Below are 18,055 nucleotides of genomic sequence, written 5' to 3'. Positions count from 1 at the left end.
TTTTATGACAGTTGGATTGACAATTGGCACGTGACCATTTAGCTAAATAGTATTCCAGAAGCACGTGACAACTGTCACTAACGTCAAAACTGTCAAACTGTGCTCAAAAGTTGCAAAAATCAGTGTTTAGAAAAGTTTTCTTGCAGTATTTGATATAAAACGTGTTTTTGAGATTTACGACAGTTGTCACGTGACTGTCTAGCTATATTATCCTCTAGAACCACGAGATGTCTGTCGCGAATGTCAAATATGTCAAAATTTGACTAGAATTTGCAACAATTAAAGTTTCACACCGTTTTCGAAACAAGACGTGTTTCTGAGGTTTATGACAGTTGTAGTGACAAGTGTCACGTGACCGTCTAGCTAAATAGTGTTCCGGAACCATGTGACAACTGTCACTAACGTCAAAACTGTCAAACCATGCTCTAAAGTTGCAAAAATCAGGGTTTAGAAAAGTTTTCTTGCAGTATTTGATATAAAACGTATTTTTGAGATTTACGACAGTTGTCATATGGCTACATATCTGAATTTTCCTCTAGAACCACCTGATGTCGGTCACTAATGTCAAAACTGTCAAAATTTGACTAGAATTTGCAACAATTAAAGTTTTGCCGGCCAAATAGTCCAGGCGGGTGAAGGCCGTAAAACCAAAAAAAAAATTGAAGTTTCCCACCGTTTTCGAAACAAGATGTGTTTCTGAGGTTTATGACAGTTGTAGTGACAAGTGTCACTTGACCGTCTAGCTAAATAGTGTTCCGGAACCATGTGACAACTGTCACTAACGTCAAAACTGTTAAATTGAAAATATTTTTTTTAAAGTAGGAGGCATCGAACTTATCATAATTTAAAATTTTTGTTTTAAAATTAATCAACAGTTTGTGAGGCTAACCCGGTATAAATCTGCTCATTTTATGGCGTTTTTGATGGGCATGTTTAGTGCAAAACTCGTGTATTGCCATACTATTTCAATGACATTAGATAGAGCAGGATAGAGATACATAAGTTTTGCACTAAACTTGCCAATTGGAAACGCCATTAGTGTTTATAGTTGCTCCAGACTAACCGTTAAACCGAGCGCCTACAAAACCGATCTAAAATTGTAACTTTTTCCAGATTTGCTGGTCGAATTTATGCTTAGTCACATGATGAAAAAATTTCCCATGGAACTTTACGTATTGTGCATTGGAATCATCCAAAGGATACTGTGTTATCAAAAGAAATGCAGAATTCGAGTTAACTACGTGTGGAAGGATTTGTGGACTGCCCTAATATCTCTATTGCGGTTTATTCTGCAAAATGAGAATTATCTAGGAAAGAAAATGAACATTTTCGAGCTTTGCATCAAGATCGTAAATATTCTCAACTTCTTCATTACTTACGGGGATAATTTCCTACCTACTCCCGGCAGTTACGACGAACTTTACTATGAGATAATTAGAATGCATCAGATATTTGACAATGTGTATTCCATGGGTAAGTTACTATTTTTATTAATAATTCAGTTATTAGCTGTGTTTTTCAACTGTATACATACTGTTCTCGCGGAGTGAGTTTACCCGTGCGTCACGAAGGCTACGTCATTTACAATCATATGAATCAAATCAAGTTTTCGTCAACAAACCTGTTGTGTTCATATTATAGAAAAGAGCGTGTCTAAAGCTTCGTCACGTTTAAAATTTTGCGTGTATTGTCAGTCAGAAAGTAGAGATCTTTGGCTGTAAATTTGCACTAAAACAACCTTATACCAAAGCAAATCAAAAATATCTTGACCGAAATAACATTTTTTATTTATGAGAAGTCTCCGTTTGGATCATAGAATTCCATCTAAATTTGAAACCTAATTTATTTACCAAAATTCGTAGAGATGTATTACCAATATGTAGTATTTCTTTAACTTTAAGCTCTTGATTTAGGTTCTGGATGATTACATATTTCTCTAAAATAAATACAACAAATTAAAAATTCAATAAGACATTCTGAGTGATGCTGTAGTATCTCATATCTCATTTTCAGGTTGCAATCCACTTATTTTATTTTAAACCCGCTGGAAAACATTTTAGACACTTATTTTATTTTTTCTATGACTTTATTATTAATATGTTTGAAGAAATTTTTATGAAAAATCTATAATGCAACCCAAAAATCTCAGTCTCTGGAAACAATGAAATGTTAATAGATGTTTCTTACAAAAGTAGATATATTTTACTATTATTAACATACTATCGTTGTACATATCATATAATGTATTTCGAACATCCATTTTAATGCTTTCAGATAAATCAGTGGTCTTGACCCGTCGATAACGTCTCGATTGAGGTTTTCTAGGTGAGGAAATCATAAGATCACTTGCTTGCTTTTACCGAATTGAATAAACAGTTTTGCGGGAAATTTTCAAAGCAGCTACAACCTTCTAGTATCAAAAAAAATACATCAGTAAGAATATGTAAGGTCTTAAAATTTCTTATTTTCTTCCTGAACTGATGATAAAGCTTCTAAAGGTCCTCCATTAGTTTTTTCCAATTCAAAATATTCACAAAGGTTAAGAATTAACTGCTGGGCTTGTCTGTGGAGAATTTTTCCAGGCATTTTCTAAAAAAATACTGTAATAGTAAGTAATTCCGAATTTACGAAAAACCAAATGGCTAAATAAAAACCATAATAGACACTCCCATTTTTTTTTCGAAACAGGTTAGTAATTGTGCCAATTTTGATTAGATCGTGACAGTCGACATAAAAAAAATAAAAATATTAATAATAATATTATGAAAGTACTTACAGAATGTTAAAAGCGTAGAAACAATAGCTCTTAAAAGAACTGTGGCAGTGTGGTAAATAGAAAACTTTATAAATGATTAACAACACAAAGAAACGGAAAATAATTAATAGTAAACAAATCAAATAAATTTCGATGGTTGTCAAACTGACAATGACTGACATAGAAGCACTAATCAGTAAATGTTTTTTTTTGGAAGACATTCACTTAGATATTTACCCTTTCTGAAAGTGAACAATAGACAAGGATGAAGTCAATAATGCATGTCTACTTCTAAATCACAGGGGGATGACGCACGGGTAAACTCATTCCGCGAGAACAGTAATGGATAGGTAATGTATCATTAGAGTCTGCCTTGTTCCATCCGTTTTTTATTCGATCAGAAATCTTTCGAAATACAGAATCCTCCAGCGTTAAACGTTGCAAAGTCTTCCGCATCGTTGCAGATCCCATAACTTCGACAGCGACACCATTGAGTTCTTTATTATTAGCTTGAACTACAGCAATAACCATTTCCATTTCCGAGTCAGTTGAGTTCCTTTTTGATTCATCAATTAACCGTGATAGGGCATCCGCTTTACCAAATTCTTCGGTCTTCACATATTCAATGTCGAAATCATAACCAATCAGTCTTAATGCCCAGCGTTTGAGACCCTTCATATCTTTTGTATTGAAATAAGGCAAGCAACGGTCGGTGTTCGGTTTGCAGAATAAAATGGCGGCCCCACAAGAATTTTTGAAACCTTTCCACTGCAGTAATCAAGGCAAGAGCTTCTTTCTCGATTTGACTATACTGGCGTTGAGATTCCGTGGAAAAACCGCCTTCTTATTCCCGTCAGCGTATCGCTGAACTAGAACTTCACCCATCCCAGATTGGCAAGCATCTGCAGCTACTAAACTGCTCGTCAAAAAGAATAGGACAGCAAAATGTTTGCTCTTTTTTGAGCGGCTGCTTCTTCAAATTGATTTACTTGATTCTAATAATTTTTTTGAGGATTAAAAGGTATTTTCTTCCTCTTTCTTTTGACCTAAATGATCTTTTTGAAAGGTGCCACAAATCCGAGTATACAGGGTGCGACTGAGGTGTAGTCAAAAAATGAAAAATTCGGTATAACGCCATTTCTCGCAAAAACATTTTTTACGTTTTCCAATAGCCTTAATCGAGTCTTGCGGTCAATATCTCTAAACTTCTTCGCCAGTTTGGCGATTAAAGGCCGTTTACAAAATGTATTGCAAAATTTTTAAAATGTGGTTACTTTTGATTCTCTTGTCTAAAATTAAACAATTTCTTTAGATCTTTTGTGGAAGAAGAGCGGGATTAGCAAGTTTACACTTAAAACTACCCAATTTAAGTAAAAAACATACACTGCGAGATACAGGGTGACCCAAAAAAAAGTTTCAAAAGAATATCATATGTTTTATCATAAATCTTAGCATGTAGTCATTTTAATGGAAAATAATGATATTGGATAGAGAAGCACACTATTTGTTTAGTAATCCAATTCATATCTCTAGACGTTTTCGCCAGTTTGGCGATTAAAGGGCGTTTACGATATTAAAAAAATGGTTCTTTTTAATTCTCTTGTTTTAAATTCGAAATTATTGAATTTAAAACAAGATTAGCAAAATTATATTTCAATTCACCCATTTTAGGTGAACATTTATAAACCGCAAACCTTTATAAACAGAGTGGGTTAAAAAATCATACAAAAGATAAATCAAATGTTTTACCATACAAATAAAACATGTATCTTTATTGGTTTTTAATTTTAAAAAAACCAAGTCCACAGCATTCATTTCTAGTAATGTTGGAGGGGCTTCTCGAGCACTTGCAACGATTCAATGCTAATCTAGTTATAGTGGGGGATTTTAACGTGGATTTTCAGAGTAGCTCCGCTAATTTAACCTCTTTGACTTGTGTCTTGGATTCTTTTGGTGTACATGTTACCATTACAGAATCTACAAGAACGACAAGAAACTCATCGAAATGTTTGGATAATGTTTTAACTACTATTTCGGTAACAGAATATAGTGTTGGGGTCATAGAGCCGTGTCTTTCTGATCATAAAGCTCAGACATTTTTATGGAATAAAGGTTTGTTACCACCTACAAAACCTACGCTATGTAGGAAGTTTAACCAGAAAAATATGTGTAGTTTTAGTGAATCTATTTCTGCCATTAACTGGCGATCGTTTTACTGTTCGTGTGATGTTGAATATATGGCTTCTCTTCTTTGTAATACATACGGAGATCTGGTACAAAAACATTTTCCCTTAAGAGAGGTTAGTAATAATCGTAAAGCCCCCGTAAACTGGTTTTCCGATTCCCTTCGAAGCAAACGCGATCTATTGTCAACAATAAAGATGTTTTGTGATAAAAAAAATGACCCATATTGTACAGATATTTACAAACAGCTGAAACGTGAATATGATAAAGAAATCTCAATGGCGAGGCGAACGACCTTTAATAACTTTATTGGCCAGTCTAACAATAAAAATAAAGCTTCTTGGAAGTTGATTAACTTTGAGCTTAATAGAAATGTATTGGGTAGTAATTTGAATGCGATGGATTGTGAGAGTATACACTTACACTTTGCCACTATGACTGACGTTCTGTTAGATAATCTTTCTGGGCAGGACGCGGTGGGGCGCATAGCTGATACGCGGGCGTCGGTTGGTGAATGTTCTTTCTACTTTCCTTACATAACGGGTGAAATGGTATCCCAAGCCATTGCAAAGTTGAAAGACTCTTCGTGTTTAGATATTTATAATCTCAATAGCGCAATAGCCAAAAATACTGAATGTTTCTTGATACCTCTCTTATCACATCTGTGACGCTATTTATTCGGGAGTTCGAATTAAAGTATGTTCTAGAACAAAAGTTAATGAGAATTGCCTCGGGCGCCACCTGGTTTTAAGAAAGTAATTAGAATTTTCGAAATGTGAACCAGGAAACACAATTCGTATGCCTTGGTAGCTTTTATACAGCTGGAGACAAGGTTCCCGACAATCTGTGGTAACAGTGGTTCAGTTGGTGACAACGCTAATAAAAGCCAAAAGTACCAATCAACTAACGTATATTCTATGTGATTAACTTACAATGCCAGCAAACTTAACTAAAGCAAATACTTATGCAAACAAACGTATCTTAAATCCCCCCTCCCCTTAATTAAACAAGAACGAGAGTGAGAGTGTGCAACTTAGTTACGGTACGGGTCGGATGCGATGCAAAACAGGTCAACGGTATAAGGCAGAAAGTTAAAAAGCCACGCAATGCAATGAATGTTACAGGTACAAGATGAATCAAACTTAATTACAGGGACAATGCAGGTCTACGTTTACAACTAAGCAATTAACCGTCCTAGTGCAAATACAGTTACGGTGTCACGGGTCGGTAAAAGGGTTGGGAAAGGGTATTACTGAACCACCCGGTCTATACGAGCCTTGTAGTGGTTCTTGTTGGCAATAGGATGTAGAAACTTGCCTCCTACGCCCGGTCTAGCGAACCATGTAGCGTAGTCAACAAAAGACAGGGCCAGGAAGTGCGGCCGGACTACTAAATGACACAAACGCCCGGTCTAGCGAACCATGTAGCGTTTGTGTTGGATACGGAACTATCGTGTAGCGCCCGGTCTAGCGAACCTCGACGCTACAGAGTGAACTAGGGCCGGAAATTGGCCTATCGGGGAAAAGTATACAAACACCCGGTCTAGCGAACCATGTAGTGTTTGTACAGAAACCTACAATGCCGGATCTATGGCGTAGCACCCGGTCTAGCGAGCCACGATGCTACTGAAGTAAAAGGGCCGGAAAAATGGCCGGGCTGGGAATAACGGTGCAAACGCCCGGTCTAGCGAACCATGTAGCGTTTGCAATGAAAACAGGTGACGTGAATGTTACAGCAGCGCCCGGTCTAGCGAACCACGACGCTACAACAAACGGCGGTACAGGGTTGGAGTAAACAGGGAACGAACACCCGGTCTAGCGAGCCTCGGTGTTCAAATAACAGGTACACTGTGCACTAGGAGGGCTAGCCACTAAACAGGTATACTTACTGTGTTGCGGCGGTGCTGCTGGGAGGTTGAGATGTTGCTGGGGGGAGCTAGTGATCTCAACAGAGAACGAACTGGCGGCGCACGCCAGTTTTATAGACAGTCTGATTCCCCACTTTCGGGTAGTGGGAAACACGGCCCTACTCGAGTGACGCGTACTGAAACGCAGTACTGCAGGAAAACGGTACGCTTCGGCCAACCTAGCCAGCTACGTCAACTCGCGAATTACAATTACAAGGAAAGTCGTAAACCACTAATTTCCTATTACGCGCTATCATACTGCAGCGTTGTTGTAAACCCTGTAATACTACCAATGGTTTCCAACAAGAATGGTAAAAATTGGACTGGCCAATCCTGAGAAAATATAATAACTTAATAATACGGCTTATCGTATTTTGGCAACGTACTAGCACTGGTTACTTTACTAAACGGCTTCTATTAATAGATCCCTTATCTGCATATCGCCGCAAATCCAACGGTACTAACGGACGGCTTAGTAAACCAAACAGAAAAATATTCGTAACTTCGTTACACATCTATACAACACTTCTCTGGCCACCTCTGTTTTTCCCATGATGTTTAAGTGTGCCAAAGTAATTCCTATATTTAAAAAGGGTTCAAAGTCTGACTTAAATAATTACCGTCCGATTTCAATTATTCCCATATTTGGCAAAATATTTGAAATTATATTGAAAAACTTGATTCTTGATTATCTGCTTGGGATGTCGTTCTTTTGTGAGGAGCAGTTTGGGTTTCTACCTGGGAGGTCAACTGTGCAAGCGTTGCGCGCTGTAATATCTGGCGTTGTTGAGGGACTTGAGAGGGGTGAGCATGTGCGGTTGTCTCTTTATGACGTCTCAAAAGCATTTGATTGCGTTGACCACGTCCTACTGTTGAAGAAACTGACAATGATAGGTTTTAGTCCTGCTTGTCTTAGGTTTTTTGAATCTTATCTGCTGGACCGCTCTCAGTGCGTTGAGGCAAATGGGAGACTGTCCTCTGTCTTGCCGTTGAAGCGAGGTGTTCCCCAAGGATCAGTTTTAGGTCCTCTTCTTTTCATAATCTACATCAATGATTTTTCAGAGTATGTAAGGTCAGCTAGCTGCTATCTGTTCGCTGACGACACGACCGTTATGTCTGGCGGAGCTACGCTCTCGGAGCTGTTGTCTCGTTCTGGGGAGGTGCAAACAAGAGTCGAGTCTTGGTTTTCTAATAATAAATTAATCTTGAATCACAGTAAAACTCAAGAGTTGATTGTGTCTACTTCGGACGTCGTGATTAAGGGTAGTAGCGTTACATTGTTGGGAATCACTATTGATGATCGTTTGAGTTGGAATATGCATATTGAATGCCTTTCCAAGAAGCTTTCTACCGTCATATTTATGTTGCGACGTCTGAGGGACACATTGGAACTAAATGTTTTAAGAAGTGTATATTTCGCGTTGTTTCACTCTAAAATGCAGTATGGTATAACTCTTTGGGATGGCTCTCCCCATTTTATTGTAATTTTCCGGCTCCAAAAAAGAGCGATCCGAACTATGTTGAGGCTTGGACCTAGAGAATCTTGTAGACAACATTTTAAAGATTTAAAAATCTTATCATTTCCATCTGAATATATGTTTGGCTGTATAATTGAAATTCATAAGAATAAGTCACGTTATACTATGCACTCTCAAGTGCATTCCTTTAATACCAGAAATGCTGGTTTGTTGCGTTTACCTCGCCGGCGACTTCAAGTTTCCGCTAAAAATTCCCCTAACTTGAAATTTTACAATAAGCTTCCTGATCGCTTTAAAGCCTTGGAGGGTTGTGCTTTTGAGAGGGCGGTCAAGCAGGTTTTTATTGACGCTTCGTTTTATTCGGAACAGGAATATTTTAATTATGTTTTTTAAAAAAAAGTGAGAATTGTTCTGTATGTAATTTTGTATTGGTATATGTGTGATGTATAAGTTTTATGAGTGCTAATGTTATATTTTAGGCTATTGTAATTGTTGACTTGCTGCACATACATTTCATGTATAATGTTGTCAATTTTTTTCCTTGTTTATTGGGTCTTCTGTCTCACACAAAAAAAGGTTTGTTGGGAAAATGGAATTTCGCACTATTTTCAACTAAGTTGAAAATAACATTAACCTAGTCGTCCCAACACAAGACCACTGACTTAGGCTCGGTCTTGTTACCTAAAAACGCTGACGTTTCGGTGGAAAATCTACCACCGTCTTCAGAGAATCTAAAAAAGAAAAAACACAACGGCAGAACACAGAAAACAACAACTTAATAAATATTAAACCTGATAATGTTCAATATGGAACTCTGAGAAGGGTTTTGTCAATAAAAATTGACATAAATTTTGACTTTTGTCATTCCAATAGGAAAGGTTATCTATTGTTGTAGTGAAAGGTGGGTTTTATAATGAAAACAAAATTACAAGAAATTTCAGTTACGTTTGATATGACCAAGTGTTATCTCCTCCTCTAGAATATTTAACCAAGTTTGGTCAATATTAATAGAGGATGTAGCAACACAGGAGTCATGGTTTAATCTAATATATGCACTTTCTTTTATTTTACGTCTTTTTGAAAAAGTTTCTTTGTCTATGATACTACATTCATTCCATTTGACTCTATGATCATTATCAAACGCGTGTTGGCATATATTAGATTTGTGAAAGTCTCCAGTTCTTAAATAATTTTGGTGTTCTTTAATACGTTTTTTTAAAGGTCTGGAGGTTTCACCAATATAAAATTGATTGCATTCGCAAGGAATTTTATATATCACGTTTCTTGTAGATTCATTTTCATTGTAAGGTTTTGTTTTAGTTAAGTGTGATCTTAATGTGTTTTGAGTTCTAAATATTGTTCTGATGTTATATTTTTTAGCTATTCGTTTGATTTTGTCAGAAATACCTGGAATGTAAGGAATAAAAAGGTTAGTAAAAGGTAAAATTTGATTTTGATTTCCAGATTGTTTTGGATGTTCTAAATCCCTAAAACATTTATTAATAAATGTTTCAGGATAGTCATTTTCTTTTAGAACATTTTTAATGAATAATTTTTCTTTATTAAATTGTTCATTATTGCAAATAATTTTGGCTCTATCAAATAAACTTTTTACAATACCTTTTTTTACCATTATTGGATGATTGGATTTGTAGTTTAAATATCTATTTGTGTGGGTTGGTTTTCTGTATACTTTTGTTTCAAATTTGTTTATGTCTTTTTTGATTAGAATGTCTTAGAATGGAAGTTCGTTATTTTGTTCAGTTTCTGTTGTAAATTTGATTGTGGGTTCTATTGAGTTTATGTGAGTAAGAAATTGTGCGAAATTCCATTTTCCCAACAAACCTTTTTTTGTGTGAGACAGAAGACCCAATAAACAAGGAAAAAAATGAGTAATTCGTCTCAACAAACATATAGAACATATCTCTAATGTTGTCAAATAAATAAATCTTAAAATCCAATCTCAATCTCTCATATCCGATGACTTTACGGGCTACAAACCCATTTGTTCTTAATACCTTGTCGGTCCCCCAGCAGTTTGTTGCAACTCCGCAACCCTTCTTGGCATGCTATCCACCAACTTTGTAATACAATTTTGGGGAATTGCCTCCCATTCAGCCCTCACCATTTTTGCCAACTCATTCAAATTTTGAAATTCATGCTCTGAGCCATTTATTCTCAATTTCATTCTACTCCACTCGTGCTCTATTACGTTCATATCCGGTGAGCTTGCAGGCCACTCCATTCGTTCGATGTTGTTCTCTCTCAAAATTTCTTGTACGATTCTGGCTCGATGTGGACGAGCATTGTCGTCAATTAAGATAAAACCGTTCCCAAAGTTTCGATAAAAGGGAACAACGATATCACGTATACACATATCCCTGTACCTCTGCGCATTCATACTATCCTCAATCAAAATGACCTCCCCCAAAAGCAACCGTAGCATCCATGCATTCTTCCATATATCGTTCATTTCTTTCTCTCCATACCAATAATCGCCCGTCAGATTCATACAAATTGAACCGACATTCATCCGTGAACATACACTTACTCCATTCATCAATTTCCCATCATGACATCAATAATGTCATTCGATGGCAAAAATTCGAAGCGTCGAAATAAATTGTCACTATTGACAATAGCGTGTATGGTACTCAACACACATCTACAAATGCATGCACATAAGATTTTATTTTGATTTTTTTTTGGTTCACTCTGTATGAATGCAGTTTATAAGTTTTTACTTAAATTGGGTAGTTTTAAGTGTAATTTTTCTAATCTCGTATTTCATCCGAAAAACATCTAAAGAAATAAATTGTTAAATTTAAAACATGGGAATTAAAAATAACCACATTTAAAAAAAAAATCAATAAATATCATGAACGCCCGTTAATCGCCAAACTGGCGAAAACGTCTAGAGATATGAATTGGATTACTAAACAAATAGTGTGCTTCTCTATCCAATATCATTATTTTCCATTAAAATGACTAAACATGCTATTTATGATAAAACATATGATTTCCTTTTCAAATTTTTTTTTGGGTCACCCTGTATCTCGCAGTGTATGTTTTTTACTTAAATTGGGTAGTTTTAAGTGTAAACTTGCTAATTCCGCTCTTCTTCCACAAAAGATTTAAAGAAATTGTTTAATTTTAAACAAGAGAATCAAAAGTAACCACATTTTAAAAATTTTGCATTAAATTTTGTAAACGGCCTTTAATCGCCAAACTGGCGAAAACGTTTAGAGATATTGACCGCAAGACTCGATTAAGGCTATTGGAAAACGTAAAAAAATGTTTTGCGAGAAATGGCGTTATACCGAATTTTTCATTTTTTGACTACACCTCAGTCACACCCTGTATACTCGGATTTGTGGCACCTTTCAAAAAGATCATTTAGGTCAAAAGAAAGAGGAAGAAAATACCTTTTAATCCTCAAAAAAATTATTAGAATCAAGTAAATCAATTTGAAGAAGCAGCCGCTCAAAAAAGAGCAAACATTTTGCTTTCCCAGTCTTTTTGACGAGCAGTTTATTAAGCGCTGGCGAGGGTCCAAGTGAGTGAGAAGTAGTGGGCCTTTCAAAGTCTGCTTAATAGCGTTAAATGCTTCTTCCTGTGGAAGAGACCAATTAAAAACTGTATTTTTGTTAAGAAGACCTTCAAGCGGTTTCTTCATGCTATGAAAATCAGCTACGAATTTGCCATTATAGTTTATCATTCCCAGGAATGATCGGATGTCTTTCTGATCCTGAGGTCTTTGTAAACTATTTAAAGCTTAAATTCGTGTTGGATCCGCTTTTATTCCATCTTTGTCCACTATGAATCCTAAATGTTTGACAATTTCGGTTTTGAATTTGCACTTTTCCAGTTGAAGACGAAAACCCCAATCATTCAGTTTCTCCAACACCCGCCGTAATCGATGATCATGAATCTTTTCATCCGGTGCCATAACCAAGATATCATCTAAATATACAATGACGCCTTCCAGTCCGGACATACAGGACTCTATCACTCTTTGAAAAATAGCTGGAGTAGGTTTTCGAAAATTGTTAATTTTTGAACCTCTTCTGTATTTCAGTTGCTCTTAAAGTTATCGAAAAAGGAAGAACGGTTTCCGGTAGAATCCGATGGCGTAGTCAGTTTTTTTCTATTCCGTTTAGTTTCTGACATATGACAGTAAGTTACATTTTTTTAAATGGAACATCCTATATATTTTTACGTCATTTAATTCTGTTGATTTTTACCTTTTCAACGGTGTATTACAACATATAAGTTAGTAGAGGTTAATCCTGTTACTTAAAAAAAAATACCTTTGCTAAGCTAAAAAAAGGCCAATATCTAAAATGCCAAACAAAATGGGAAATCATATAAACTAACACAGCAGAAAATTAAATATTTTTAATAAATCTTATGAAAATTCTAAGTTACAAACAGTTCTACCGTCACTTTAATAAGAAAAGTGGCCATTTCTATTTTCTACTATTTTTAAGGTAGAAGTTGAAAAAAATTATTATAAACGACATGTAACATGTTAATATGAACATAGCCAAATTTTGTTTCGACTGTGGGTATTTTTAAACATATTATTTAGCACTTTTTTGTTAAGGAAACGCTTTTTTACTAATTACCAAGATTAACATTTACAAACTTATATGTTTTAATACACCGTTGAAAAAGTAAAACTCGACAGAATAAAATGAACTAAAAATATATAGGGTGTTCCATTTAAAAAAAATTACTGTCATATGTCAGAAACTAAACGTAATAGAAAAAAACTGACTACGCCATTGGATTCTACGTCAAAACTTCTACCGGAAACCGTTTTTCCTTTTTTGATAACTTTAATAGCAAATGAAATACAAGGGAGGTTTCAAAATGACCAATTTTCAAAACCCCCCGGATCTTTGAAACAAAAGAAGTTTGCGCCGCCCACTTTTTTGCCAGTCATCTCAGCTCAGAAAAAGAGATCAGAACACGTATGCTACTTTTTTTCTATCTATTACCGTTTTCTCTGAACCCCGTAAAACCATCGAAAATGCAGCACCCTATACAAGTGTTTACAGAAAAAACTGCAATATTTACAATTTACAAATTTACACAAATTACAAAAGTTACAAAGTTGCCAATCCAAATTATTGAAACAAAATATGAAGAAAGTTAAGGAAAATAAAAAAAAAACAGAATTAAAGTTAAATTTTAAATTTAAAAAAAAAACAGGAAAAGTGCCTCCCAGTGCCAAACTGTCTCTAACTGCCCTTAGCAGTTTTTAAGGACGATGTTTGGGTCCTGGAACCTCAGTATCCTCTCCCCAGTAGTCAGTAGTGGCCACTGCTGATTTCCAGGTAGGAAATGGGGTCCAGAGACTGGGTGACAGATACCTAAGGCAGAAAACAGCAGAACACCAGGGAAAACGAACAAACAGCTTCAACACTTGTTCCGGCAACCAAAAAGGTGACCAGAGGTAATGACAAGTGTTGAAGTTGCAAACTAATATAAACTAAAAAAAATTAAATTAAACTAAATCAAGTAAGGAATGGACCTGGTGGTTCAACTCTGATTGAGGCTCTGACCTTCTAATACTCTGTGGCTGCTGGTCGGCTTTTCCAACACGTGGGTTGGTCCGGAAAACTCTGGACGAAGCAGTCCCGGTTAGGTTTATTCAATCCCCGATTGGAAAGTTTAGATCTTTGGTCGGGAAAACCCTCAGAACTCTGGTCGGAAAGCCCTTAGATCTCTGGTCGGGCCGAACACAAAACAATAAAACCAATTTACCTGTAATTCGGCCAGATGATCAAGGATTAAAAAAAATTTAAGTCACACACGTGCCACAACGCTCAGAACCTAGGTCAGATGTCGGCAGATCGGATGCTGTAGTGGTAAAAAGGCCGATATCACAAAGTGGGGTGATTAAATAGGCCACATGGCACCTGACACAAAAAAACACACGACCACAAACCGACGCTTCCCCGACAAAAATCGAAACTAATCACGTGACTACGGCACCTGATAACTCATCAGGTCACGCACCCACATTAACCACCAAAATGTGCACAAAGTGCAAATGGAGCTATTAAGCGATGGAAATCGGTCTACTAGTGTAACTAGGTCCACGGACATTAAAAATACAAACTAAAAGAGTTACGGACGAAAACTCTATTTCGTACGGTTATTGTTGTTGTACCTGTGGAAACCTGAGTAATCTTCCCTCTGAGCTACCCCTTAACGTGACATGGTGGAGGCGTCTCGTTTCATCCCCGTCTGCTAATCCCCACATCAGTGGACACGCCCTCGCAGACGCAGTTAACGGCACAGGAAAAAGGGAATTAAAAGAAGCAATTTTAGACCCAGATAACAGCACCTGCGACGCAATAACGCGACGAAAGGCGAAGAATTTTAGGATAAAGGATAACACATTATACAAAGCCACCAGGGATAAAGACGGCTTAGAATATGCACTTGTAATACCACGGGCACTAAGAGAGGAAGTACTATGGGAAGCCCACAAGTGGACACATGGGCATGACCAAAACCCTGAGTAGACTTAGCCCAAAGTACTACTGGGACAACATGGAGAAGGACGTGCACAAGTACATCCGAGGGTGCAGAGACTGTCAAGCGAGAAAAGGACCCTCAAACAGGAAACCCTTGGGGCTACTCCAGCCTATTCAAGTAGGGCAAGTGTTCGATCAGCTGGGGATAGACCTGTTGGGTCCTTTTCGGAAAAGTAGTCTGGGAAAAACAACCATCGTGGTGGTAACAGACTATGCAATAACAGCGGCCCTACCTAACGGCAAGGCAGGACCAGTGGCAAAATTCTTGCTGGAAAAAGTACTCTTGATACACGGTATACCCCGTACCATTCTGAGCGACAGGGGAAAGGTTTTCCAGTCAGAAATAGTGCAAGAATTACAACAAATAATGGGTGTCCAAAGCACTTTCACCACAGCATATCACCCTTCGTGCAATGGCTTGACGGAAAGACTGAACAAAACACTAGCCGACATGCTGTCCCTGTATTGTAACACGGAACAAACTGACTGGTGTTCGTATCTGCCCTTCGTCACCTTCGCTTACAACACGGCGAAACAGGAGACTACGCAATTCACGTCCTTTGAATTGATATTCGCACGAAGCCCGACCTACCTTTGGACGCAGCGCTTTTGGATAAAGAAACAAGCACGAATGCCAAGGAACTAAGGGAGAAAAGGGCATTAGCCGTGGACAACATACAGAAAAAACAGGTGAAAGATAAGGAGCTTTACGATACCAAACATAGAGAGGGGGAGTATGAAGTTGGGGACAGAGTAAAAATATTTATACCAATAAGGAAAGTGGGCAAGAGCGAAAAATTGTTGTTAAGGTGGTTTGGGCCGTACAGAATTACGAAAAAAGTAAGCGAGGTAAATTACGAAGTAAAGCAAGAGGGAGGCAGAAAAACTGATGTGGTACACATAGGCAGAATACTACCATTCTATGATGAATGGACACTGGGAGACATATCAGAAGAAGAAGAAGAGGGGGATGATGAGGAACACAGAGCACTCAAATCCACGTAGTAGTAGTAGTAGTAGGAAAAAAGGTAGACAATGCAGAGTAAGGGAAATTCGTAAGGTAGTAGAACATAATCCTTATCGTTAATGAACACATAACATGATTTAAATAACATAAACAATTCTTGTTGGATGATGCCGGACCTAACGACAGTACCCCATTCACCGCACAAAACAAAATACGGGGTTACCCGTGAACTGAGTAGCGGGTAAGGATGTTCAAAGGGTTACCTGTGGAAACCTGAGTATTCTTCCCTCTGAGCTACCCCTTAACCTGACAAAACTACTCCCCACCACACCACACACTTTTCTACTTCACTGGCATAACCCAACATCAATTATAAAAACTTTTTTATTATACTTAACAGAAAATACTACATTTTCAACTGTTTATAAAATACAGTAAATATGACATTTTCGGCACGGAAATTTTTTCCCGATCCCTCTTTCCATGCGCTTAATAATAAACATAGATATCCATGATACTAGATATCCTATGGCAACCCGAAGAAAAAAAAGAAACGAGTAATGTGTCTATAGCAACGATTTATTTATTAATGACAAATTTTATTTTCTGTCAGTGAAAATTAAGTATTTATGTATTTATTACATTTTGCAAAAATGAATTCAGATTGTGAAGAAAATCGGGATATTCCCGAAAATATCTTACAACGAGCGGCAGAAGTGAGTGCAGATTTATTACCAGTGAAATCCAGGTTGAGATATGAACAAGAATATAACAGTTTTACCGAATGGCGGACTCAGAAACGAATCAAAATTGTGAGTGACGATATTCTTTTAGTATATTTTTCTGAAAAAGCCAACATTATGAAATCCTCCACTTTATGGAGTCGATTCTCTATGTTAAAGAGTTGTTTGGCAATAAAAGAAAATACTCACCATCAATATCCAAAAACGATTGCTTTTTTGAAACGACAAGCTTTAGGATATATACCAAAGAAATCCAAGATTCTTACAGCAGAACAAGTAACCAAATTTTTATGTGAAGCTTCAGATGGAGAATATCTACTAGCAAAAGTAATTTTAGTGTTTGGCATCTTCGGTGCATGCCGCAGAGATGATTTAATACGTTTGAGTTTAGATGATGTGGAAGATAATGGGCGTTTCCTTGTCGTGTTCTTACGAGATGGAAAAACTCACAGGTCAAGAAGTTTTACCATTACCAATGAAAATTGCAAATTCGATCCCTGTACAATTTACCGTAAATACGCAGATCTCCGCCCTAAACATATGGAGAGTAGAAGATTATTTGTTGCATACCGAAACCAAAGATGTTACGCTCAACATGTTGGGTGCCATACTAAGTGGTATTCCAAAACTTGTTGCAAAATACCTAAAACTAAAAAATCCCGAAGAATATACCGGACATGGGCTAAGGCGCTCTTCGGCAACCATGTTGGTGGAAAACGGCGGTGATTTGCTCACTTTGAAAAGACACGGAGGATGGCTTTCTTCCAATGTAGCAGAAGGATATATAGAAGAGTCCATACAAAGAAAAATTGAAGTATCACGGAAGTTGTTTAGCCCTTGTAACTTGGAAACTACAACATCTGTAACAGTCAATCAAGAGAACCAAAGCACACACGAACACTCCGCTTCAACATCTTTAGCAGAGTCTTTAGTTGAACAAAAAGAAATGCAAAAGGGATTGAGCTTCAACAATAATACGAATTGTACAATAAATATTACTATTAATAATAACGGTTCTGTCCAAAATTAATTTTCTTAGAATTACCTACTTGTATTTTTTTTGTTAATTTGAGTTGTATGTACTTACATTTTTACTGTTTTAAAAATAAAAATAAATATTCCCGATTTTCTTAATAATTTTTTGCGATATTTTTTGTTTATGTTGATTTCAGGTACCTAAGTATAATAAAAAATATCGTTCATTACTCGTCCAGAAATGGATTTTCCGTTCTTGCATGACTTCCAATTTGTCACGCGCGCACCGAAAAATCCTCATTTCTGTACTGGTAATGAAATATACTATTGTCAGTTTCTGTTTGTGTGGTGTTGAGGTTTAAGGTTAGAAAATTTATTTACTTTCGACAAAATCATCACAACGCAACAGTAATTCGAATGCTAAAATAAATACAGAAACCAGTCCAAACTGTAAAAATGTGGTAACTAATCCAGTGGACAAATTCAGATAAGCTTC

The 18,055-nt window shown here is 36.8% G+C and overlaps 1 protein-coding gene and 1 long non-coding RNA gene across 2 annotated transcripts in view; both read left to right on the top strand.

Annotated features, from left to right (window-relative positions):
• LOC145728923 (armadillo-like helical domain-containing protein 3) overlaps positions 1-18,055 on the top strand; it is a 35,759-nt gene that overhangs the window by 16,865 nt on the left and 839 nt on the right. The window contains exon 5 of the mRNA XM_081979476.1: positions 1,114-1,473. Within this exon, the coding sequence (XP_081835602.1) occupies positions 1,114-1,473 (360 nt within the window). The remainder of the gene's footprint in view (positions 1-1,113; positions 1,474-18,055) is intronic.
• Positions 2,345-3,132, top strand: LOC145728937 (uncharacterized). The gene is made up of 2 exons (XR_014178202.1): positions 2,345-2,724; positions 2,943-3,132. It is a non-coding gene; the product is annotated as an uncharacterized LOC145728937 (long non-coding RNA).

The sequence above is a fragment of the Ips typographus genome, linkage group LG5 (assembly GCF_016097725.1).
Source record: "Ips typographus isolate SLU linkage group LG5, UJ_Ityp_2.0, whole genome shotgun sequence".
Taxonomy (NCBI): domain Eukaryota; kingdom Metazoa; phylum Arthropoda; class Insecta; order Coleoptera; family Curculionidae; genus Ips; species Ips typographus.
This window is presented reverse-complemented; position numbering and strand designations above follow the sequence as displayed.